The following is a 26,548-nucleotide window of genomic DNA, read 5'->3' on the forward strand; positions in this document are numbered from 1 at the left end:
AGAGACAAGGCCTGTGTGTGTGTGTGTGTGTGTGTGTGTGTGTGTGTGTGCGTTTGAGTGCATATGTAAGTGTATGTGTGTGTGTGTGTGTGTGTGTGTGTGTGTGTGTTGTGTGTGTGTGTGTCAGTGTCGGTGTGCATGAATACCTGTTTTTGTTTGTGTGCATGTGTGTGTTTGTGTTTGTGCGGTGTGTGTGTGTGTGGTGTGCATGTGTGTGCATGCATGCATGCATGCATGTCTATGTGTGTGCTTGTGTTTGTGCGGTGTGTGTGCCCTCCCTGCCATCACACCCCATTGACCTATCCATATGGCTGAGTGGGAACCGGAGCCCACGGGAATCCTGATCCGCGGGAATCCGACCCGCAACCAGACGTCCGCTGTGAAGGCCCCGCCCGTCCTCACTGACACCACCACACAAAAGACACACACTCCTCTGGCCCGCGGCCTTCCAGGAGACATCACACACACACACACACACACACACAATGAGCATGTGAATGAAAGAACCAGTAAAAAGGTGTTGGCTTTCACTGACTTTTAAACACACACACATACACACACACACACACACACACACACACACACACACACACACGCACACACACACACACACCAAGGTATGGTGCAATGTGCAGAGCTGGAGGGGTCAGACAGACAGACAGACAGGAAGGTCTCCTTTCACAGGGTGTTAAAGCTGCAGGACAAAGAACCTGAGCGTGGAGCTTCTATCTGAGCATCTGCTGGTCCACTTCCACTAAGACCTGGTGCTTTGGGGCACCACAGGACCGCCAGCCAACGTCCAGGTGACCATCTCATGCAGAGTCCTCCCACCCATCCGTGCGTCGCTAACGGTTGCGGGCAACCCGAGAAGACCTCCGCTGACCTCGTCGGCCGAGCCGCTCCTCACAAACTCTGGCCGTGACGGGCAGATGTGCTTCGTCCCAGATCATTAGGAGTGTTTGTTCCGGCCGATGTGAGCGTGCACGAGCAGGAAGGCCACAGGGCAGCAACATCTGCGCACGCAAACATCTCAAGCCAGGAGGCCGCCGAGCTCTGCAGATGCCAGAGAAGAAAGACGTGCCTTTTCCTGAAGTCACATGGATCTGCCCGACAGGGTGGCATGGTTGTGTGTGTGTGTGTTTGTGTGACAGCCGGTCACCGGGTCTCAGAAGAATGTGCAGAGTGGTTTTTTGGGTAAAGCTGGAGACAAACAAACATCCTTCATGCCGAAGATACGGCCGGCCATCCGGCAGACACGCCATGTCCTCTGGGCGTGTCAGATGTTCTGTTTCCACGTCCATTCGGACCTCCGGGGCGGGCCGTGGACCACCCGGAGGAGCTGGAGGTCAAATCACCTCCATGTTCTGCTCCCGGGGACCAGTAAACACCCGGGGCGCCTAGACCTAACCCGGCGTCTTCTTCTACACTGAGGGTCCTTCATTCAGTCAGTTCCTGTAAACATCTTTGGACCAACGTGCACCAAGAGTCATAACGAAGTCCTGGGACTGTGATCCTGAAGCTGGGGTTCCTGGGCCTGCGGCAACCCGCTGCCGGTTCGCCAGCCGGAGACAAGGAGGAGGAGATGTCCTCAGAGAGAACATCTCATCAAAATACCCCACCGTTCTCCATCGTGGCCTCGGATGAGCACAGAAAACACCAGCACTGCTTGCGCCTCCGTCACCTCCATCACCTCTATCTCCTGAAGGAAGTAACACTGTGAGGCACCAACAGTGAAGACCTTGACTGACTCACTCGCTTTATATCTGATTGCTGCTGCCATCACACACACACACACACACACACACACGCACACACACACACACACACACAGTTTCATTGATGGGGAAAGCTGCCTTCAGCTGAAGACCTCTAGAACTGGTTGGTTGTGGTTGTCCTTGAAGGCCTCTACCTCACAGGGAGGAGCAGCTCCACTCCACGCTCTCGGTGGACCTGGAAGGCTGGAGATCATCCGCCGATCAGTCTCTGTTCTGATTGGCTGAGCGACGGGAGGGGTTCAAAGATACGCCACCTGAAATCATGAGGCCACCTGAAGGAAACGACTTGATCAGCAATCCAGAGCATCCTGGAGCAGGCGAAGATCTACCCAGCTGAAGATCAGCAGGAGAGAGAGCATCGGCCAGGATGTCCTCAACCCTCTCCGGACCTTCAGAGGAGCTGAAATCATCACTCTGGGTGACAGTTTGAGGAAACCAGGAAATCGCCAGACATTTATATCCAAGATGTCCTGATGGCTGGAAAAGCTCCTCCAGGTGGAGGAGCATCTTCACCCACCCTCCTCCGCTGGAGACCTCTGAGCCTTCGTACTGTCCAACCACCCGCCCACACTCAAACAAGGGTTTATGCAAATCCCCCAAATCACTTCTCACCGTCTACAAACACACACACACACACACACACACACACACACACACCACCTGCAGTCTGAGGCAGCACAGACAATGGAAGCTGCATCCCCCCCTCGGCGGTCCAGCCCACACAGCGCATCTACACTTGTGTGTTTGTGTTGTGTTGTTGTGAAAAGTGCAGCACACACACCTGAACGCACACAACACACGCCAACATCTCCCGCACACAGGATAAACACCAGCATCCCGGGGGGACACAGAAAACACACATCTCCAGGGATACACAAAAACACACAACCTTCTTCACACGCAGGATACACAGCAGCATCTCCAGACACACACCTGCAGTGTGTGAGGCAGACCCTCAAAATCACTTGTATATACACGCGCATGTGTGTATGTGTGTGTTTGTGTGTGTAAACAAGCCAAGCAACCATAAACTTCCCCAAGTGTATCTTTGAGCTGCATGAAGTCACATCCTGTCGCGTACCGAGAGTCGAGTCCACGCACACACACACACACACACACACACACAAATACACACTCCTCCTGCAGGTCCTCCCGGTCCCCCCGGCGGAGCGGGACTCACCGGAGATCTCGGTCTGGGGCACCCAGGCCAGGGTGAAGCCCTTCCCGGTGTAGAACTGCCGCAGGTCGGCGCAGCTGCGCTCGGCCGCCCGGCCCGGGGACGCGCACACGCACACGCACGCCAGCAGGCACAGACGCGCCAGGAGCCGCATCCTCGTCCGCAGCACCGACGGTCCGGAGACAAAGGCGTGCCGGCGGGGACGGCTGCTCCTCTTCCTCCTCTGCCTCCTCTTCCACCTCCTGCGCCGGCAGCAGCCCGGACTGCGTCTGCCGGGGACGAGCAGCGACGCACGGCTGGAGGTGTGAGGTACGCCCCTCCGCTTCCTCCTCCTCCTCTTCCTACTCCTCCTCCTCCTCTTCCTCCTCCTCCCTCCTCAGACAAAGAGGTGTGTGGGGGGGAGGGGGGTGTAAGATGGAATAAATGAGTTTATTGTCTCATTATTTTTTCTAAAAATAAAGCTTCACAGCGGAATAAGTGTCCTGTCTAATCCGCCTGGGAGGAGGAGGAGGTGTTAATGCCCCGCTTCACCCCCTGCTGGCTGTTTGTGTATGTGTGTGTGTGTGTGTGTGTGTGTGTGTGTGTGTGTGTGTGTGTGTGTGTGTCAAGGTGCGCGGTGCCAGCAGCGTCACCTGCAGGTTGTCAAGGTGGGACAAGGTATTTCCCAACGGGATACAAACCATTCATACAGAAATGTTTATATAACATTTAATTTGAAATAATCTTTTATTTAATTTTAAAGAAAACAATGCTTGACATTAAAGAAATACTGATATCAAATGATATCAATTTTGATTCTTCTTCTCTTTTTGGCTCTTCCCTTCAGGGGTCACCACAGAGAATCAACTTTCTCCATCTAACCCTATTCTCTGTATCCTCCTCTCTCACACCAAATACCTTCATATCTTCTCTCACTACATCCATAAATCTTCTCTTTGGTCCTCCTCCAGACCTCCTGCCTGGCAGCACCAATCCGTTTGCCAATATATTCTCTATCCCTCCTCTGTACATGACCTAACCATCTCACTCCAAAACATCTAATATGTGCCCTCCCTCTGATGGACTCATGCCTGATCCTATCCATCCTGGTCACTCCTCAACATCTTCATCTCTGTGATCTCTTGCTCTGCCTCCTGCCTTTTGGTCACTGTAACTGTTATCAAATGATTTTTGATATAAAGTCGTATTTATTGCTGTAAAATACAGCTGATGATATATATATATATATATGTATGATATATAATTCAACCGGCCCTGATGGTATGGAGGTGTGGTCCTGGTCCTGGTGTGCACTCAGGCTGGAGGTCCAAGGGACGGTCTCTGCTTGAACATGTCATGTTTCACCAGACCACCTCCGAGTTCCTACTGGGACCCGGGTTCCCGTCTCTCCGCTGAAGCTGAGGAAAGCTGAGGTGTCATTCTGGGATGGTTGTAATTCCACCCTCCTTCCTGGACAGAAAGCTCCGTCCCTCCAAGGTCAGGTCCTCTGAAGCAGAACCCCTGGACCTTCTGTCCTCCCCGCCCCGGCTCCGGCGTGCACGTCCGTGCCGGGCTCGCACAACTTTCTCCGGCTTCGGGCCGACCGAGCCACATCCCTACTCCACACTGAAGGGAACTGGGAGGTGGAGAACCTGCAGAGGAGGTGGTTGGAGGAGCTGCAGGAAAATCTCACTGAGTCCACCTGAGAAGACCCTCCTGTGTGAAGACTGTCTGAATGTCCTGAGGTTGCTGGTCTGAGGTTGCTGTCTTCTGGTCCAGAAGTTGGTGTCCTTAAGTTGCCGTCAGCAGATCCAGAGGTTGCTATCTTTGGGTCCAGAAGTTGCTATCATCAGGACCAGAGGCTGGTATCCTGAAGTTGCTATCTTCAGGTCAAGAGGTTGCCGTCTTCAGGTCCAGAGGCTGATGTCCTGAACTTGCCGTTTTCAGGTCCAGAGGTTGCTGGTCTGAGGTTGATGGCTTCTGGTCCAGAAGTTGCTATCTTCAGGTCCAGAGGCTGGTGTCCTAAAGTTGCCATCTTCAGGTCCAGAGGTTGCTATCTTCAGGTCCAGAGGATGCTGGTCTAAGTTTGATGTCCTCTGGTCTGGAGGTTGCTGTCTTCAGGCTTGCTGGAAGCCTCCACACGTTGTACCTCACGTTCAACACGTTGCTCCACGCTGCTGTGAGCGAGCAGCTGTCAGGGTGACAGGAAACACAGTGTTTGCTTAATAACAGTGTTCCTAATCACGGCCACGACCGCTCATTTCCGCCCCGTCCTCCCGAGGAGCACTTTCTGCCCCGGGGTGTGAGATGTTGTTGTGGAGCACTCGGGAAGGCCCCGCCCTGCTCTGCAGATCCTGGGAAACCTCCCGTTCCGCCGGTTTGCCGGAGAACCCGGCTTCGGATCTCCGGCAGCGCTGACTGGCACCGCTGGGAGAAATGTGAGCCCACAACAGCGATGCGAAAGCCCGCCGTTGTCTCCACCTGGTCTCATTCAGTCCTAAATGACTAAAGACAGATTTAAATACTTTAACACATCCCCGTCCGCGGGCGATTACCTCGTCCTGCCGCGGGATCTCAGCCAGTCACTCAGGACCTGCAGACAACAGGAGGGCCAAGGATCTCCAGGAGCGTGGCGAGGAACCAGCGGGGCGTGAAGAATATGTCAGGGAGGGAGATATAATGAAAGGGAAAGCCGGTGAGCCTGCTACGACCTGCACACACACCACCTGAAAATGTGTGTGTGTGTGTGGGAGAGGGGGTCCATGCAAGTATTTTTATCTTTTAATCCGTCTCCTCTGAAGCCTGGAAGCCTAAATGACGGATCTTTCCCCATCCGCTGGCTTAAAAGCCCCACCGAATGTAGCAGAGCTGTCAGTCAGCGTCTGTAGATCTGGTCGCCCAACGGCGCCGCGCTGCCACGGCAACCGTAAATCACAACCGGTGGAACGGCGCATCTCTCCTGCCGCTCCCGGGTGACTCGGAACCGCCGCCGCCGCCGAGCGTCGGCATGGCAACGTGGAGCCCAGGGCCCGTGGAGACCCGCCTCCACCGGAGGTCAGAGGTGGCCCAGGTTGTCCCCGGGACGTCGGGGACCTTCTCACCTTCTCCGTCTACACGTCCTCACTCCCAAACCTGCATCAGACTGACTGCGGCATCAGCGGAGCAACGCAACCTCTTGTTTCCAACAGAAAGATGAGCATAATACAAACTCGGCCGTTCTTCTGGTTAGGTTTACATATGGATGTGGGTCCGGCTTGAGTCCGTATGTGACGCAAAGGGGAACTTCTCCGTTCCTCAGACCGTCCAGGCGTTGGGAGTGAGAAGGTCCCTCCTCAGGCCGGCAAAAGTATGAGATGGACCTCCATGAGCTGTGCAGGTTCGGTACAGCACCGGGTCAGTCCAGGTGTCTCAACCGTCAGGTTCAGGGCTACAGACTGGCGGATCTGACGGAGGTTGTGACGGTGGCAGATGGGCTGTGGAGGGTGGAGAGGTATCTCCGGTCTCCCCGAGTCCCAGGCCTTGGACCAGCAGGTCCATCCTCCATCCTGAGGCCTCCTCCCAGTCCAGTTGGAGGAATCTTCTTCAAGTCCAAACGCTGTCGGACATCACAAGTCATCTCCGCCGCCGTCCGGCCGAGTTTGGCCGCCTGCTCTGACTGCCGCCGAGCCCGATGATGGACTTGGTCTGGTATCTGAATGTTTCTTAGTAGGCTTCCTCTCTGAAACCTCTGTGGGGGTCAAATCATGGAAATAAAATCCACATCCATATAGAGACCGTCTAGAGATCTTCTTTCTTGGAACCCTGATCACCACAGGCCTGCTTCTAGGACTCGCATCCAGTCAGAAGACCAACTGACCCGTGTTTGGTTTTCAGATGTTCCCAGAGACGCCTTAACGCTGGAGATACTTGAACTGCGAACATCTCCGCAGTCAGAGCATCTGGCCGTCTTGTCCTTCTCCAAGAAAAGCGAGCATCATTCCCTCTCACATCTCCATCTCCAGATCCATTTCAGCTGTTGGACTTTGAGGTGTGGACACAGTGGAGATACAAACTTCTGAGGTTAGGGACTTTTTGCATTCTAACAAGACCATGGATCAAGCAGACCAAGACCTGCTTCTGATGATCCAGCCGTTAGTGAAATCCCTGCTGGAACAATGAGGCCGTTTGAGGCGATGTAGATGATTCAGAGCTCCACCTCCATTCAGAAAGCAAGGTTGAAGTTCCCTTTGGCGAGACACCAAATACCCAGATGGAGTTCAACGCCCACAAAATGAATTTAAACATCATCATCATGACCTTCAAACCGGTGCATGAGGAATAAGGATGTTCAGGAAGATACTGCTGAAGGACATGAAGGATAACGTGGGGCGCAGCAGGAGGAGAAGGTCGGCTCCGGCGCTGCCCAGCAGGAGCCTCCTGCCGACGAGCCAATCAAACCTTCAAGAACCAGAAGCACAGACCAACCAGTGACGGGTCAACCAGAGTGTCGGAGAAGGACTCGGACCAGCAGGTCCTGAGCCCCAGGGGGTAGCAGCTTCAGGAGGAGATCAGCTGGAGATCATTCACTATCAATATCGTTTGGTCCCTGGAGGACACGGGGGTTGTATCTGCCCAGGAACCAGACCAGGACTAAGAGGTACTTCTGCAGACAAAGACCTGGATCTTCAATAAAACACCTGAAACTGCAGAGGACTCGTTAGGATTCCAATCATGACGACTGTCTGAAACAAAGTACCTGTGTTGTGTGTGCGTATGTGTGTGTGTGTGTGTGTGTGTGTGTGTGTGTGTGTGTGTGTGTGCTCCTGCGTTCTCCACAGAGCTCCAGAAGGATATATGAAAGACACACTGTGTTGGGCCTTTGAACACAGAGTTTATTAGCAGGATATTAAAGTGATGTTAGCTGACAGGCTGAGGAGGGTCAGGGCTCCGTGGACAGAAGCTCCGCCTCTGGGCTTCAACACACACATACACACACACTCACGCACACACACACACACACACACACACACACAGACACACACACACACACACGAGGGGGGGGGGGGGGTCCCAGAATAATCCTAGCAACATTAATAATACTGTCATTGTGCACTTCCTCTAGAGGTCTAGTAGAAACAAACAAACTCTGGATATATTGATGTCGTTCTCAAAGTGAAGTCCAAAGTAGAAGAAGAGAGGGTGCGTGGCCTGCAGAAGAAGCACCACCGCAGGAGATCTCGCTGTCAGCTCTGAATATGAGGAGTTGGATGGAGGTGCCAAACCAAACGTGGAGATCTTGCAGGCTGTTCTGTGCCCCGTAAGGTTCATCCTGGAGCTCAGATCTTCACCGTCTGCTGACACTGGGACTCACATTCTCTGACGTCAGGTCTGGTGGTTGACATGAAAACGGTGGATCAGCTCTTTTGATGCTGGAGATGCCATGAGGACCACGGTGTCTGTGAGGCCCTCGTTCTTCCAGGAAACCCAAACTGTTCCTTTCCTGTTCGTGAAAGTCCTCCGGGTTCTTGGACAACAGCAGCCGCATGGACAGGAATATACCCATGCTGCCAGTGTGTGTGTGTGTGTGTTTGTCTGAAGGTTCACTATCAGTTGTGTCACCTATCGTCGTTTGAGCTCCTGGGCCTGGACCCTGTTTGCAGGACAAGCAGAGTGGCGGGTTGGAGGTGCGACGCTCCCAGGCAGGAGCTGGTGTTCCAGGCGACGTGGCGTGAAGCCTCGGAGAAGAAGCTCCAGATACGCTCTGTGTCCTTCATCTGCTTCATCTGGGTCACTTTGAACCGCTGCCATCAGTGTTCGCGCTGCTGGCTGCGGAGACCCAGCCAAGAAGAACTGAAGCTGTAACATCCAGGACTCATTGGATGCAAACAGGACAAGAGATTCCCAGGTTCTGGAGGTCAGACTAAACTTTAGATCTTTCACTCCTTCAACTGAAGGAGACATCATTCCGCAAAGCTGGCAGCAGATCCACTGAAGCAGTGTGAGCTAACTGGTGTGTGTGTGTCTCCCAGAGGAGGTCCATGGTGTTTTGTTTGTCCCATTGGAGGAGGAAAAGACGTCTTCTCTTTGAGCGAGGAACCGTCCAATCACATCTCTTCTAACCAAACAACTTCCTGGTTGGCTTCGCACCATCACACTGTTCCGAATGCTATCGTCCTTTGCATGACCTTCTCATACTCCCCAGGTCTTCTCCGGGAGGCACGAGGACTCGCCCGCCCGTTGCTGCCGCCGGTGCGACGGCTCGGGCGGTCATTCAGCTCCACGTTCTCTCTTCTTCTGGTGAACCTTCTGCGAGGACGGCAGAGATCCCACCGAGGACCCGATCTACCGCGTCATGGACCGCCGTCTGCCGCCGACGCACCGAGCGAAGGTCACGCAAAGGAACGCAAACATCCCATAATACCCAGGTCGATCCGCCCTGCACTGTATGTGCACACCCAGGTGCGGTTATCTATAGAAACTCCATATAAATATAGAATATATATATATATATAAACTGTATATTTGTATGTACACGTTCCGAAGCGGCGGGCTAAGCTAGCAGGTTAAATACAGACATGGAGGTCAGGACAGGTGATGGTCAGCACACCTGCTGCAGCCCAGAGGCAGGACCAGCTGGGCCTCCACCTCCTCCTCACATCCAGAAGCATCCCTTCGGTCCTCGCCGGCGCCCGGCTCAGCGCGGTTCCCACGGCGACAGCAGCAGGAGCAGCAGGCCGAGAGGCAGGAGGTCCGCCTTCGGCGCGGGGTCGGCCGAGCCGTGGACGGCCACCTGACGGACAGAGGACAACGGGGTCAAGATGTTTGGGATCCGCACCCGAGGAGCAGGTCTGAGAACCTCGTGGAAGCTCTCTGAATGACTCAGCAGAGGGCCTTCGGACACCTTTGGACCCATCTGGACCACGGGGGAAACCAAGAGGAAGCGGTTGAGGAAGAGGAACCTTGTAAGGATCTGTTTTCCCTCCTGATAAGCAACAGAACCTTCTCCTGCATTCAGGGTACAATGGACATCTACTGGACACTCTGGGTCTGTTCCCAGAAGATGATCTCCTACCACCGAGGACGCTCTTCTACAATCCCTGCGTGTTTACGACACCGAAGCTAACGCTGAGAGACGACCATTCAGAGAACCACTAGCGTTAGCAGTGGCCCATCGGTGATGGAGGGGCGACAAAGGATACGTATAAGCCGGATGAAGGGGTGATATAGGGGTGACCAAGGGTTTATGGAGGGCTGATGGAGTGATAGCGGGGTGACGGAGGGCGGCCGCATCCCGCTGTTTTACACCTCCAACAGCGTGAACGGCATCCGGATCATCAGCAACGGCGAGGAGACGTTCTCGTGGAGGACATGGTGTTTTTGGGGAGTGCACCTTCATGAATGGCACAGCTTCAGAGGTCAGATCATACTCTGGTCTCATGGGAGAAGAAGACGTGGAGAGGATCTGCTCCGGCAGCCCCAGATATCTCCACCCTGGACTCCTTGTCTGCTCTACCTGGCTTCTCCCGTCAAACCCGTAGAAATCATCTCCAGCAGAGGTGCTATTTTTCACTCTTAAATCTCAGACACCTACAAACATCTGGGCTCCCCGTACGGCCTTGGGTTCGAAAGGGATGCATGAGAAACACCCGCCTTCTCCGGAGGCATCAGCACTCTGTCTCTGATGGAGTCGGGTGAAGAAGCGAGGCGCTGAACCACCTACCTGTGGAGGCGGGGTTTCAGGAGGGGACGAAGGTCGGCCGGGACGAGGAGGACGAGGAAGACGAGGAGGAGCGGCGGCCGCGTCCTCGGTCGCCGGGCTGCGGCCGCTGGGTCGATCTCCCGCTTCGGCACCTGATGTACGCAAAACGCTCATTAAAGACGGCTCTTCTACTGAACCCTAACTAGATGCTCACTGGAACGTCGACAGACGGATCCTGTATAGACCATTATCTGTAGATGTATCGTCCACAGACAGCCTGAACCTTCGCTGTCGCTGTCCAGGTGTGAGCCCTGCTCGGTCCCCGCAGGTTCCACCTTCCTTCAAACCACCCAGTTAGCAGGACAACCCCCTTCATTGCAGGAGCGTCCCCAGACAGGAGACACACCTCAACTCCACAACCAGGACCAGACGCCCTCCATAGACTTCTTCCAGACACCAAGAATTTAAAGTCTTCATATATTATCTCCAAACCATGGGCTGAAATCTATCGATTATCTATATACATATTATCTGTCGAAGCATTATCTGCAAATCTATTATTTATAGATGTATAATCTATAGACCTAATATCTATAGTTTTACCGATAGATGTATTATCTATAAATCTATCATTTATAGATGTATTATCGAAAGATATATTATGTAGACCTAATATCTATCGACTAGTTCTATTATCTATCGGTGTTTTATCTATAAATCTATTATCTATAGACATAATATCTATAGACTAGTTCTATTATCTATAGAGGTTTTATCTTAGACCAAATATGTATAGTTTTATCTACAGACGTATCATCTCTAAATCTATCATTTATAGATATATTATCTAAAGATATATTATGTAGACCTTTTATCTATAGACTAGTTCTATTGTCTTTAGATGTTTTCTCTATAAAGCTATGATCTATAGACATAATATCTATAGACTGGTTCAATTATCTATAAATCGATTATCTATAGACATAATATCTATGGACCAGTTCTATTATCTATAGATGTTATATCTATAGACCTAATATGTAGACCTCAAATCTATAGACTAATTCTATAATCTATAGATGTATTATCTATAGACCTCATATCTAGAGGCGTATTATCTGTGGACCAATTATCTATGGACTAGTTGTATTATCTATGGATGTTTATATAAAATATTACATATATAATATTATATAAAATATAAATGTTCAATATCTACAAACGTATTATCTACAGATGTATTCTTGAGGGTGTATTTCCTTCTGATCTTCAGCAGCCCTCCAGGTCCTCCAGGTCCCCCAGGAGCTTTAGGTGATGGAGTGAATGTTCTTCACCTCGAATAAAACATCACTGTTTTTTCTAGAAGGACCACAAGGGAACGTGACTGTCGTTCCAGTCAGTGTCTACATGTCATGGGATGAGATGTAGATATGTAGAGCGCAGCATCAGAGTGGGAGGAACCGCGGATGGACCGGCGACCAGTCGGAGCAGAAGACCTTCTCTGGACCTCCAGACCCTGCAGGGTTCACACAGGTTCACCACCGCTTCAGACGCCTCAATGATTTATGGACAAAACCCGCCTTCGGCCCCACAGAGATGGATGCTGCTCCTTACACACACACACACACACACACACACACACACACACACACACACACACACACACACACACACACACACACACACACACACACACACAGACAAGCATGCACAACGTGTGTGTTTATGTGCATGTGCATGCAGTTCCTTCATTTATCGGGCATACAGATAGACTACACCATCTGCTTTGCCACTTTCAAAAGTATGTGTGTGTGTGTGTGTGTGTGTGTCCTGGCACTTCTCCAGGCACCTCATGGGAAGAACCCAGGTAAATGAGTGGATTAGGACAGGAGGGAGACAGACTCTGCCTCCAGCTACACACACGCATGCACATGCAAATGCCACGACACACACACACACACATATCACACACACACACACATGCACACACACGCACAGATGCACAGACATCAGCCACATGGATTCCTACACTTCAGTGCACTTGCAGGAAAAATTGAATAAAAAAGTCAGCTCATGTTTTTTGTGTGTGTGTGTGGTTTTTTGGCAAACACACACACACACACTCACACACACACACAGCTGCTGAGGCAGAAACCTGATTCTGGCTCTGACAATGGACTAGGAGTACAATAGACAAAGGGCCTCTTTCAGCAGCCGAGGAATGAGGTGAGCCGTTGGTGTTCACACACTCATCACGCACAAATATTACACAGCATAATGATACCGAGAGGACACACAACTCCACAGTGCTCCGGTGGGAGTGGGCCGCCCGCCCGGAGACGTGTGAGAGGTGTGTGTCCTGTGCGTGCGCAGAAGATGTTGGGATTGTTTTTTGTCCTGCTGCAGTGTGTTTACCACAGCAGACATCTGTCCTGAATCACCTCCACCATCGCCCACGACTCCTGTCTGTCTGTGCATGTGTGTGTGTGCAGCCTCACACACAAACGCGCACACACACACACACACACACACACACCGCAGGGCTGGGCTTCAGGAGGAATGCCCCGCCAGCCAGGGCTCATCCCACCACACCTCCAAGGCAAGCTTCTTCTTCTTTTATTCAAAACACAGCAAAGTGTGGACCAATCAGAGAACCACAGGTGTACTGTTGGATTAAACATATGACCCCGTGTGTATGTGTGTGTGTGCGTGTGTGCGTGTGTATGTGGACCTGGGTCGGCTACCACGAAGCAGGATTACTGGTCCTGAGAGGTGATATCAGGCTCTCCTTGGGAATATCAATGTCACCAAGGCGGCTCGCATTTCAGCTGGACATGTTACCATGGCAACAGGCTGGAACCCCATGTCACGGACACGGGGGGTCAGAGGTCAACCGGATTGTCTCAGTAAGAACTGCGAGGTCACGTCAGGGGGCGGGGCTTGTGCAGGTGTCTGCAGTCCTGTCATCACACACACACCAGGATGAGGACTTCGGTATCTGTAATCATCCCGATCTCCGGTCCTAATGTTTACAGAAGAACTCATGGAAGTCGTCCCCTTCTGTGAGGTCACAGGTGGGATCCAGCGCACAAACCACAACATTCTCTGATCCAGAAACACCGAGATATCAGGTGGCTGCTCCGGACAGGCCCAAGGCCAGTGAATTAACGGAACGTGTCTCTTTTCTTCTGGATGCTAATCTTTTCCCTAACTGTATTTTCATACACGACATGTTCTGCCAAAAGAAATGGAACCTCTCTGCAGCCGGTTTTAACATATTTAAACTTCTATTCAGTAAAATTCATGTTGTAATGAGGCAAAAGAGAGAGTAAGAAAAGACATTCATCGACGCAAGAAGCTGGAATGGTTCATTTTAAATTTCGTTCACAACAAATCCAAAGATTTTGGAGTCATTTGGTCTCCAGCCCAGGAAGGATGGGAGTGGAAGGAACTGACAGTCTGATGGCCTGACAGCCTTCTTCATATGTGCATACATGCACTCCTGTGTGTGTGTGTGTGTGTGTGTGTGTGTGTGTGTGTGTGTGTGTGTGTGTGTGTGTGTTTTCTCAACATGCAGTCTCCTTCTACATGCCCTACGGCATGAAGGTCTCTTAGCAACTATCCAGAGCATGTCACATTTGGCAGACAGGGATATGCGCTCACACACACACCACACACACACACACACACACACCAATCACGGGCGTGGATGGGGGATGAACAATGTCAGCGGTCAGGCACAGGAGGCAGTTTAACCTTTCCTACAATGAGTAATGAAGTGGTGTGTGTGTGTGTTTTCTGAATGCAGGAGTGACATTTGCAGGCTCCGTGCACGTCGATGCCCCGGTTCGGGGTCATGCCCCCCCGCCCCCGCCTTCGCGAGCAGATAACGGCTCCTGTTGGCGTCTGGCAGGAATGAGACGCTTTCCCCAAATCAGATAAAAACGGAACCGGATTGAAGCGAAGCTGCTCCGCCGGGGGTGCCGGGCCATAAATCAGAGCGCCGCAGAGCCGCGGGACCCAAAAGCAGGAAGAGAATCCCTGCTTGGCGTGATACCTGCACAGCTCCCGCAATCAATCATCCCCTTTGAGAAATCAATGATTTCTGAAATATAAATCAAATGCTATTGATGAGCGCGGCTGCAAAGGCAGGGCGGTGTGACAGCCAGATCTTTCCTTCATTCTCGTTCTGTCGACAGAAACTCTTTGGTTTTATTTCCTTATTTGCTCCTTTCATTTCCATCAAACCTGCTTTCCTGCTGGTTTCCATGGTTTCATTGTTTGTTGGTTTACTTCTTTCAAAGGTTTTGTCAATAACAAATGGTTCGGAAATGTATCCGTTCAGATGTTCAATCTGTTTTTTCAAAACCTGCCAGACTTATCGATCGATCGATATATTTTCAAACTATGATTATCATTACAGGACGCAAAGCTCCAGCAGGCAACTGGTGGCCAAATCAACACGATCCTGAGAGACGTCGGTTTCACCGATGCTGTTTGGCAGCCAGTTCACTGGATACGGTTTCCCCGGTGTCCTTCCACCAGGCCTGCAGAGCTCCTGAAGCTCCTCCAGAGATCCAGCAGCTCCTGCAGCTCCTGCAGCCTGGGCTGCCTGGAGGTGAACGTTGCTGCTGAACGGGGTGCGTTTGTCACCGGCACACACACACACACACCGAGTCCTGGGCTGCAGCTGAGGATTCTTTGCGTCACTCCCGTCATGTCTCGCCGATGTTTCCCGACCCCGAGGTGACCTCCTCTAGAGGTCCACTGCTGGAGATGCTGAGCTTCAATCTGGATGTTCCTTGACGCCAGAGTCCAGCGAGCCACTGACTGAAGGGACCCGACTAGACCTGGACCAGGATCAAGAACCGGACCCAGCCTCTGAGACCGGATCCGCATTTCCTATCTGCTCTTTTGAAACCCGACCTTGTGACAGAGCATTTCCTGGAGCTGTCCGTCAGCGCAGGGCGTCCCACGCGACGCCTCAGCTATGCTTTGATAGAAGTCCTTCTGCCGGCACAGAGACGAGGATCTGCACCAGCATGTTGGAGCTCGAACCTCACCTGCTGATCCAACAGCTTCACCGCCTCGTGTGTGTGTGTGTGTGTGTGTTCCACTAGATGATGAAAGGATGTCAGGGAGGCGTGATCTGATGGGATCATTCACAATTACAAAGACCCACCGTGCAAAGGATGGCAGTGCATTAATAATGCTCTCCCCTATCAGACGCCTGTGGTGATTTGGACACAACTGTCAACTCAGACCCCAATTATGACCCATCTTGTTCCTCTTCAATGTTCATGAGAACAACAATCAATGACTCTCTCTCTCTCTCACACACACACACACACACACACACACACACACACACACTTCAGATACTCAGGCGCTTCTCAAGGTCACCTCACATCCTTCTGATGTGTGTGTGTGTGTGTGTGTGTGTGTGTGTGTGTGTGTGTGTAAGCATGTAAATGTATCCCTCACATCTCCAGCTGAATCAGTAATGAGCATTTCATTACTCCAGCCAGTTCTCGGGGGAGGAAACACATGCACACACACACACACACACACACACACACACACAAAGGCAGCTTCAGGGAAGATTGCACAGACAGGGTTGGCGCTTCTCACATTGAGATGATGGAATGAGAAGGAAATCAAGCAAAGGTCCTGTGAGTGGGACATCCCAGCCAGATGAGCCTGGACAGAAGCTCTTGTGAGAGAAGAACGATAATAAATGATAAACATGGGCTTTTTAATGTCAAAATCTGAACTGTCTAAAAGTCCAGAGAAGCATCTCTGAGCTGCTGGAACCAGAACCAGAACCACATCCTGGGACCTGCTCAAACACATGAACTCATGGGGGGAAAACATGGACTTTCTGGGGAACAAAGGTGAAGAAAGAAGAACTGGAAGGATCTTCTTTGAGGACCAAACATCTCCACTCCTACAGCAGGTTAGCCTCTCATACTCCATAGGAGGAGAAGAAGGTTTGTTTTGATTTTTATAAGCATCGTATTCAGCTCCACATCTTGTGAAGGGATGTGTTTCATCCCTACACTTGATATTCATCAATCTTATCAACGAGTGACTGGCGGTGACAGGCAGCAGAAGATTTACGATCGCAAGCAGCGATTACCCGACCGGCCACATGTCCGCCGCGTCTGCTGGGAGATAAGAGCTGGCTCTGGAGATCTCCGCTGCGGGACCCTCCCACCGGCACTCCGCGGGTGTTCAGCGGTGACGTCGACAAGGACAAGGTCGAGGGGGAAGGTCTGGGACGGAGGTGCGGACATGGAGCTCCAAGGACGCCGCGCTTTCACCTCCCCGAAATGGAGGGCTCTGACCAAACGACACGGTTTTCCCCCATGAACGATCCACTGAACCATCTCCGCTTCACAACCCTCACGGCGGACGTAACATCTCGCCGACCTCGCCTTGAAATACCAGACCGGTGTGAAGGTCACGCTCGCTGCCTTCGCCGGTTAAAGGCCCCAGAGGGCGCCGCCTGCAGGGTGTGGAGACGCTCATCCGAATGTGTCCGGGAAGGAGTGGGAGGCGGGAAGCGTGAGAGAGAACAGCATCCCCGCGGAGGAGATGACTAACCTCCACGTTCTCGATGCTCTCAGCTCAGAGCCAGCAAACAAGCACGAAACACAGGGGGAAAACAGACAGACGGACAGACAGACAGAGGGCGGGCAGAATGAGCTTTTTCTGTGCAAGTGTGGACGTTTTCAGTACCGCAGACAGTGTGTGTGTGTGTGTTAATGAGCAGTCGCCTCTGCCCAGAAGATCTTCCTGCTTCTGGCTATCTCTCCTTTCACACACTGCTACCCCCACACAGTGTGTGTGTGTGTGTGTGTTTGTTTGTGGCCTCCATCTATTTCTGTGTGGCGGTAAAGCCGGGGCTCGCCGTGCCTCCCGGGTCGGACATGCTTTGCAGACGAAAGTGGCTGTTTGGGGTTTCGGAGAAGCCGCGCTTGTGGAGCAGAGCCCGACGCACCGCAGGCCGGGAGGAGCCGAGCGGCCGTCCGTATTTATAGGAGACAAAAGAGCAGCGCTGTGAACGGCAGAGAAAGCCACGACCCTGAGAGAAGGATGAGTCATCGGACCTCTGTAGGCAGCCGGAGGAGCGGAGGAGACGTGGAGGTTCATGGGGAGAAAAGGAAGACAAGTGGAATCAAGTAGCGGAACATCTCCGCCAACTACCCAGGATCAGAAGATCTGTTTGAATATCCACAGAATGCATGGAGATGAACCAGACCGCATGAAGCCTCCTCAGGATGGAGGTTCTCGTTTAACAGGTGACATAAATGTCTCCCAAAAGGTCTCGCTGCACCCGTGGACGCCCCTGCACCGCTCACGTGCTGCGCTGAAAACCACTCCAGATGTTCACCTGACCCGACATCACCGAGACGCCCCGGGATCAACCTCCTGGGGCGTCTCCTCTGTCCGTCATCCGCATCCTTCGCATCGCTCTGCCGGGCACGACGGAGATTTGAGCAGAGGAGAAGATCAATGTGTCAGTGCGTCGGCTCATCCATCAAATGGACACGTCAGGAGGACGATAAAAGTCCCAGAAGCTCTGATGAGCCGCGACCCCGCAGGCCTGTTCACCGTCTGGGAGGAACTCATCAACTCCATCGTCTTCTTCCATTTCTGTATCACGCGGGTCACCAGAAGCACGAGTTGCTCCTCATTTAACGGAGGCCTTGGGGTCAGACCACCACGTCACCCTTCCTCTGCACACGTGTGTGTGTGTGAGATGCTTTCTGCTGTGGCGCCGTGGTGGAGGCTCTCAGACTGACCTGGATCTGATGAGACCACAGGGAATCAGAGCTCCAGGAGGAATGAGGACGGTCTCAGAGGACCACCAGGGAGGACGCCCTGGACGGAGGACGAGGACCTCCAGCCCGAGCCTCCACGGCGGCCTGCTGATGTTTCCTTGGAGACGAACATTCCTGGTTGGATTCCCGACTCCTCCTAATGTGTCCGAGTGTTGTTGAGCAAGACGCCGAACCCCTAACTGCTCCCCTGGCGCCAATAGATGGCTGCCAACTGCTCATCATCCATAATGAGTTCAATACAGAGAAGAATTTCCCGCAAGGGATGAATAAAAAGTACAATAAAATAAAAACATTATAAACAATCTTGAAGGAAAGTGCGGTGGCTCTTTTCCTCCATCTTTGTTTCCAGGGAGACCCGGCTGTCGAGTCAACAGGGCCGGAAAGGAAACTGCTGAGGGCAGCAGGACGAGAGGCAGAGTGGGAGGAACCCCAAGAGAGGCTGAATCCATCTCCCACTACCACACAAACACACACACACACACACACACACACACCCACCCCGGGCATCTCCCTGTTGGCACCAGATATGTGGGAGAGCTGCAGCATTCTGAAACCACCATCAGGCCGAAGGGAAGAGTGTGTGAGCGTGTATCTAGTGTGTATCGTGCACGTGTGTTAATCCTGTTCCTGTGTGTACATGTGTGTGTATCAGTGTGTGTGTGTGTGCTGCTGTGTTACATTCAGCATGAATGAGAATCTCAATATTTATAAAATGCCAGCAGGCTCATGACTATAAATCAATGCATGTGTTTAAATGTGTGAGTGTATGTTTGGTGCGCGCGCGTGTGTGTGTGTGTGTGTGTGTGTGTGTCTCTCACCATTCTCCTCTCCAGATGCCTCACATCCGTCCTCATCATCACACTCGTCTCCGCTGCCTGCCTCTTGGTGTGCGCTCCCCTCCTGCACGTCCTCCACTCTTCCTCCGGCTCTGGTCACCCAGCCGAGCTCCACCAGAAGTTCCTATGTAAAACACAAACACACACTTTACACACACACACACACACACACACACACACACACACTTCCATAACACTCACAAGCACTCCGATGAATGATGTCTACTGAAGGTTTGAGTGAACCTTCATGTAAAAGCTCACCTGAAACACACACAGCAGCAGGTTTAGCCTTCAATGGACACGTGTATGTGTGTGTGTGTGTGTGTGTGTGTGTGAGCACAAGAAGCTATCAGGATCAGCCCTCAGTGCGCTGCGTGTGAACTGTGCTTCCAGCTGTGTTTGAAGGCCAGCCGAGCTGCAGAGCTGCACCGGCTGTTCGGGTTTGTTGCCGTTCTTCTTCCTGTTTCCCACGCAGATGTTCATGTCTCGGACTCCTTCAGCCATTCAGAAGAAATGCACTGAGCTCCGAGGAGACCTTTGCTCGGACGGAGGGATGACTAAGGTCAGGCTCACCTCCTCCATCCTCCTCCTCCGCCTCTGGAGCATCTGGCCAGAGGCAGGACGGAGAGAAGAGTTGGTTTTGTCACACCCAGAGCTGTACGAGCACCGAGGAGCGGGCGGTTCTTCTCAGCTTCGTGCTTTCGGCCGGATCGTGATGTCCGACCCGTGGTCCGTCGGGGACGCGGACCCATTTCCCATTAGAAGGTGGAGGTTGCTGAGAAACGGCACCTTCTCAAGAGGGGGGATCCTGAGTAACATGGAGATGGAATGGGGTGCAGACGATGACTGCGCTGACGGCGTCCATCAGAGGCCACAGCCTCACAACCAAAGAGGGGAGGAGAAGAAGCAGAAGCACTTCTCACTCCTAACCCCTGCCTTTCTCCACCATCAAGACACCAGTGCGCCTCCGCGGTTTCACTCCGGCACGCCGCTCCCGTCGGCAGCGTCCGAGCACGAAGCGCAGACGGTTGCAGGCCATGCAGGACCAAAGAGCTCCACACTGAAAGATGGCGACGCTTTCAGCTCCTCTCTCCACCCTGCAGACGGAACCAAGCGGGGAGGAGGACTCCACATGATTCAAGTTCAGCTGGTCTGGGTGTTTGTGTGTGTGAATGTGTGTGTGAGAGGATCCACTTCAGTCCTGTTTCCATTACACTAACAGGACATGTATGAGTTACATAGAATTAATGGGCTGCAGAAAACAAATCTCATACATAAATAATGAAGTGACGCCTGTGCGGTTTGTACATTTGTGTGTGTGTGTGTGTGTGTGTGTGGCGCTGAGGGATGCTGACTCTATGTTTCCACCACGTGAGGGCAACATGATTAATGGACTCACCAGCGGGACGGGAGCGAGCGCCCAAAGACCTTCAGCCGCAAAAGGGGGAAAAATAAACCTTTTCTTTCATGAATATTCCATGAGGACATGAAGACATGGACGCGCACGTGAGCGGGTCTCGTCGGGGTCCCTTGAGAAGCGAAAGGATCATCTGCTGGCTGTCTGGCTGCAGCGCTGCCCGTGTCTGACCTCCATTCAGGCTGAGTAGAAGGTGTGTTTCCCTGAGCCCGTGGTCCAGGATGTGTGTGTCCAGGGGGGGGAATGAAGACATCGCCATAGAAACGGGCGAATATGTAAACACGATGGAGGAAGACAATCTGTGACCGTCAATGACCCCATGGAAGCCAGGGCCGCGCTCCGGTGGATCTTCAAACCCAGAGACAGATCCGGGACACGGAGAAGGTGTGGACGTGCACGTACCTGCGTCAGGTCCTCCAGCCTCCTCTTGGCCCCCTTCAGGACGGGGTCCGTGTTGCGGACGCTCATCTCCGGGTTCTCCCTCTGGGCCGCCGCACTGCTGCCGACCACCGGGCCCACGTAGCTGCCACGCAACACAGAGCGGGGTGAGTGAGGGACGTCCACACAGGGGGCAGAGTGTGTGTGCGTGCGTGTGTGTGTGTGCATGGACTCGAGGACAGAGCGGACACGGGGTCTGATTAGGAGACACGGAGGAGAAGACAGGAGGCGGACATGAAGATGTGGAGGTTCCTCTTTGGCAGTGCGGATCAGCCATCTCAGGTTTGCTCCATCTTGGGCCCACTGAGGGATCAGTGAAGGCCACCTGAACATCTTACACCTCCTCGTCCGTAAGACCAGGACAAACAAAGGGTGCCGTTTTCTCCTCACGCTTCCCAATACAAACTTCTCTTTCTTTCCTTTTTTGCTAACTGGCAGCAAAGTTCAGCGTCAGCTCCTCGGACGAGGGGGGGGGGGAGGAGGACCAGCAGTCAGCTCGGAAGAAGTTTGAGATTATATCTATGTTCCACCAGCTTTATTTTCTCACCTTCCAACCTGCCTGACTCATGTCTGGTGGGTTGCTATGGTAACAGACTGACAGCCCAGAAAGGAGCTGTATGCAGGATGCCGCCTTCAGTGAGGACCTCAGAAGATCACCTGTGATTTATAGGCCCGGTAGAGGACCTCCCAAATCAGCCCGGAGATGAGGAGCAGGGCTGAATCAGTCAGCGCGCGCACACACACACACACACACACACACACACACACACACACACACACACACACACACACACACACACACACACACACACACACACACACACACACACACACACACACACACACACACACACACACACACACCCCAGAGGAGCAGGACACCAGGCACACACCAGGCTTTGGATCTGAAAGGTGGAGTGTGCAGAGGGCGGGGAGGAGGATGGATGGTCGTGGAGGTTCTCAGTCATCCAAGTCATGGTGAATTCTTCCATTGTGGCGACTGGATTTGAATTTCTTCACTTGAAGACGTTTCACCCCCTCATACCAGAGGCTTCTTCGACCTACCAACCTCCAGGTAAGGTGTCCAGTGAAGGTTCCATGCATGGGCGTCAAATATCAACAACCGGTTGGTCCAATGTTCACATAGAATCCAAACGTGCACCTCAAGTCAAGGTTTCTGAGGAACCTCTGACCCGCATCGATCACCTATTGTACCTGTACTGTATGGATGATTATTCATCAGGGGAAATCTGAAGAGTTTAAGGTTTCTCCGCATCCCAGGTTGCAAACTGTGTGCTCATTGGACGGTCTACTCCGTCCATATGCGAGTCCTCTGCTGCTCTTAACTTCCCTGGAACTCCAACAGATACTGTCAGCCTCCATGTCCACCGACCCACGTGCTTCCGCCGTGATCGGCCAGCGGCGAGTTCTCCCCGGGGAGCCGCCCCACGCCGAGGATCCCGCCCGCTCCAGAACCGGCTCGTCCGCTTCCATTCGCCTCGGTGTCGTTCGAACCCTAACGCCAACCCTCTGTGTCCTGTGTTTTTGCGAGCAGCTACAAGAACCAAGGAGACGTTCCGGCTTCTGGAGGATAAAGTTAGATCCGGCCTGCTGAGAGGTCGGCGTAAAAAGAATGAGCGTTCGTTAATCTCCCCGGCCGCCTGGAGGCAGAAACGGGGTCTGCGGGCCGCGGACGAACCGCCTCATAAAGGGGAGCCGTCGACTCGACACCCTGGAGATACAGAAATGGATTCTTGCATCAGACAAACCCAGATAGCAGATAAGTTGAGCTTCTGCCCTCAGCACCTATTGATTGACAGCCGCTTGAGTGACAGCCGGAGCCGTCTGCAAATTGGACAACTGTTACCAGGGAGACGGCAATCTTTACTTCGACAAAGAGCCGCTCCGCCCGACACTTTCCAGCACTTTAACTAGGCGGCGATGAATTATTGATTGCGACTCGGAGAGAGTTGGGATCGACACTGCCCCCGTGCATCCGTTCCCCGACCTTCTCCGTCTTGCCCGGAGGCCTTCGGCACGTCGACGACGACGGAGCGCCGAGAGAGCAGGCGGGTCGGGCCGCGGGAAACTAATTGCAGTTTGAAGAAGGGGACATATTTGAGACGGGGACGGACCGCCGGCGGCGGGGGAAGAGCTACGGCTGTGAACGGCTGCGGATATCAGATTTACGGCGGAGAGAGGCCGCCGCCGCTAGGAGGATACGGCGCCGCACACGTCCGCCGGCTCATTTGTTTTCCGGCACGTTAGCACCGACACACACAGACTACAGGGTGACTGTTTATCTGAGCGACAATTCTGTTTACACAACTCCAAAAGAAGCGTGAGGATTCCAGGTGTTCAGCGACCTCCACATAATCTCCACAGATCGAAACGTACATTTACTGTAATTTCCGGACGATAAGCCGCGACTTTTTTCTCGTAAACGACGATACGGCTGATATATGGACTTTGGGTGGGGGACACTAACGAGCTACACGCCGCTAAAACGTTTATTCTCGTCACATCGGACCGATGAAATGACCGGGAAATTCTGAGTCCGTTCAACTCCGACACTGAAGAAGATGACTTTGACGGTTTTAGTGCGCAGGAGGAAGCCCAAGATAGCGATCAGCTAGCCGGTGCGGCTTATATTAAGGTGCGCTCAATTGTCCGGAAATTACGGTACATACTTTTCTACTTGACTTGAAGCAACCATAACAACTTAAAGGAGACATTTGCATCCTGGCCTTTGAAAGTACTTTCATACCTAACGTCCTTATCATAGTTTGTTTGATAAACATTTATATTTCTGAGCAGTGTGTAATTATAATACACGCATTAAACAGGTGTATGAATATCATCTGTGTTTGAACATCCAGAACCTGTCCAACGTCTCTGTGTATTTCTGGCCACTAGGGAGCGACATGCACTCTAATAACACCCAAGGATCAATGTATACTGCATCTGCAGGGACGTCCATCCATCCATCCATCCATCCATCCATCCATCCATCCATCCATCCATCCATCGTCTACGGCTTGTCCTGCTCCTGGTGGTGGCTCTCCTGGAGCTGCTGGAGTCCATCCCAGCTGCCACCAGGAGAAGCTGGTCCACCTGGACCAGACGGACAACCGTTCACGCTCTCGTTCACACATCGGGGCAATTTGCCACAGATTTCCAAGGAACTTCCGGCATGCGTTTCGACTCCGGGAGGAACCCGGAGAACCTGCGGGAAAACACGCAGACAAGGGGAGAACATGGAGACTCCACAGCTACGAGACTGAAGCTCCAGCTTTCGGTGGCAAGCTGCCGCCCTGCAGGGACGTCTCGAGAAGTCAATTTTACTCAATTACTCGCGACGCCTGGAAACTTGAACACTCGTTCGCACACTAGGTGCAAAAGAACCATTTACAGCATCTGAACTGGTTCTCCTGCCAGATGGAGGGAATCTTCCCCACGACGCAGATATTTGACCGTCAGTGACATCTAACGCGACGTGAAGAATGATGAACGTAACTCTCCGGCAGCACGGCAGCCATCGTGCTCCCTGCCGCCGTCGCCACCGCAGGGGTTGCTTACGGAAACACTCACAAACCTCCAGCCCTTTGTCTCATCTCTGCAGCAAAGGGGAAGGGCACGCACACACACACACACACACACACTCATAAACACACACACAAACACAAAGCATGCAGGCATAAACTCAAGGCGAAAATTAAATTATGAGATAGAGATCTGATCTGGGGGAACAGCAATTAGGAGGTGACACCTCAATTGTAGATGTGGCTCCATGCATTCCTTTGAGGCATGACACTTCTGTGACACACACACACACACACGCACACACACACACGGCGGGAAGGTGATATGCTGTATCTACATGGGGTTGTGATAATCAGACACTGTTCCAGGTCCCATCTTTTGTTCTCACAGCAGCTCCTCAGCCTGCTCAGGATGTCAGACCAAAAGCCATGGGTGTGGCAGGTCTTCGGTGGGAAGCAACGCTTTCACGGCCTCCTACTTCCAATCATGACAGGGTGGCTCCCTCTCCTGGAGACTTCCGGCACCTACAGCAGCATCCGTTTGCAGAATTTCATAAATGTTTCAAGCCTCAAGCAGTTGAAGTAAAACACAGATACAGAAATGTGAAAGCATGAGTCAGCCTGCCGGTACTGCGGCCCTCTGCCCGGAGACTCATGAGCCAGCGACCACGGCAGTCACGTGAAATCTTCTAAACTCGGACCAATCCGGTCGTTTCGCGCGGCTCCGGAGCGGGAGGCCGGTCGGCACGCGCCCGATCCAAGCGGGCACCTCCAAAGGTCCGGTGTGTTTGATGAGATGGGAGAAACATCTGGAGCCCAAAGCGAAGCGTCTCCGGTGTTGGTTCTCCGAACGGGAAGTCCGACTTTAACGGAGAGATCCACTGCGCCGCTTCTCCACTGCCGTTACGAGAAAGTCAAGCGACGTCTGTGAGAAAAGCTCTCTCCGGCCTCAGACCTCCTCGTCTTCTGTCCGTCCTGCTCGCGAAACACGCTGACGGACGCAAACGTTTGCAAGTGAACTAGGTCAGAGGGCGGAGGAGATGAATGGAGGTCTGGACAGAGGGATGGAGAGATGAATGGAACGGGCGAATAAAAGGATGAATGGCTGGATGCGTCGGAGGGGGAGGAAGATGCAAAGAGGTCAGAGAGGCTCAGACTGGCCGCTTTCCAGCCCCGGGCTCCGAACGCTCAGGAGGCAACCTCAGGCTGGAGCTCAAGGCCACGAGGAACACTTCCTCGAGCGGCCACTTGGAGCGAAAGCTGCGGTGCGCGACGGCGGAGGACTTTCCGAAGATACAAGTTCCGTCTCCTTTGGAGGGCCCGTTGTCGGTGGTTTACCGGCACGGGGTTTTGCTGACTGCGGCCAATGCTGGGGTTCGTCCTGGCGGCAGGCACGTTCTTAAGAACAGCCTCATGTCCCCCAGGAGAACCGTCGCCTTTTTTGGGGGGGGCTCTTCTGAAGACCCAGCAGGACATGCCACCTGACGTTCGAGCGGAGACCTCCACACAGCGCGGATGCTGTGCGGAATACAAACAGGACCTTTGTGAGCTTTGTGTGCCGTGTTGTTGTCCGGATGCATGATGACCGAACGGTGCAGGAGAGAAGGAAGCAGACGTAGCCCGGGTCCGAGGACCAACCGCCGACCTCCACACAAACCGGCCCTTTCACGCAGGTCAACCAGTTCCCTGGTGTGATGTCACCATGTTCTCCAAGGGTGGACAAAGCAGGGTTTCTTCCCATCTTTTCTTTAAGCTCTTTTCATTTCAGCCAACAAAGGAGCCAAAAATACCCAGCTGGAGGGCACAGGAGGCTCCAGGGTTCTCCAGGGAAGGTCTACCAATGAAGGGATGGGGAAGAG

At 52.8% G+C, this 26,548-nt stretch overlaps 2 protein-coding genes across 2 annotated transcripts in view; both read right to left on the bottom strand.

Annotated features, from left to right (window-relative positions):
- The window catches only part of LOC147225517 (glypican-1-like), an 18,855-nt gene extending 15,573 nt beyond the window's left edge, over positions 1-3,282 (bottom strand). The window contains exon 1 of the mRNA XM_086162444.1: positions 2,956-3,282. Within this exon, the coding sequence (XP_086018570.1) occupies positions 2,956-3,106 (151 nt within the window). The 5' untranslated portion in view covers positions 3,107-3,282. The remainder of the gene's footprint in view (positions 1-2,955) is intronic.
- Positions 3,283-7,786: 4,504 nt separating this feature from the next.
- LOC147225519 (glypican-5-like) overlaps positions 7,787-26,548 on the bottom strand; it is a 31,075-nt gene continuing 12,313 nt past the window's right edge. Inside the window, exons 8-11 of the mRNA XM_086162321.1 lie at positions 21,112-21,232; positions 19,275-19,416; positions 10,631-10,761; positions 7,787-9,700 (exon numbers count right to left, since the gene is read on the bottom strand). Of these exons, the coding sequence (XP_086018447.1) occupies positions 9,605-9,700; positions 10,631-10,761; positions 19,275-19,416; positions 21,112-21,232 (490 nt within the window). The 3' untranslated portion in view covers positions 7,787-9,604. The remainder of the gene's footprint in view (positions 9,701-10,630; positions 10,762-19,274; positions 19,417-21,111; positions 21,233-26,548) is intronic.

Source organism: Fistularia commersonii, chromosome 16 (assembly GCF_037954325.1).
Source record: "Fistularia commersonii isolate RoL2024-O1a breed Wild chromosome 16, RoL_Fcom_v1.0, whole genome shotgun sequence".
Classification (NCBI taxonomy): Eukaryota; Metazoa; Chordata; class Actinopteri; order Syngnathiformes; family Fistulariidae; genus Fistularia; species Fistularia commersonii.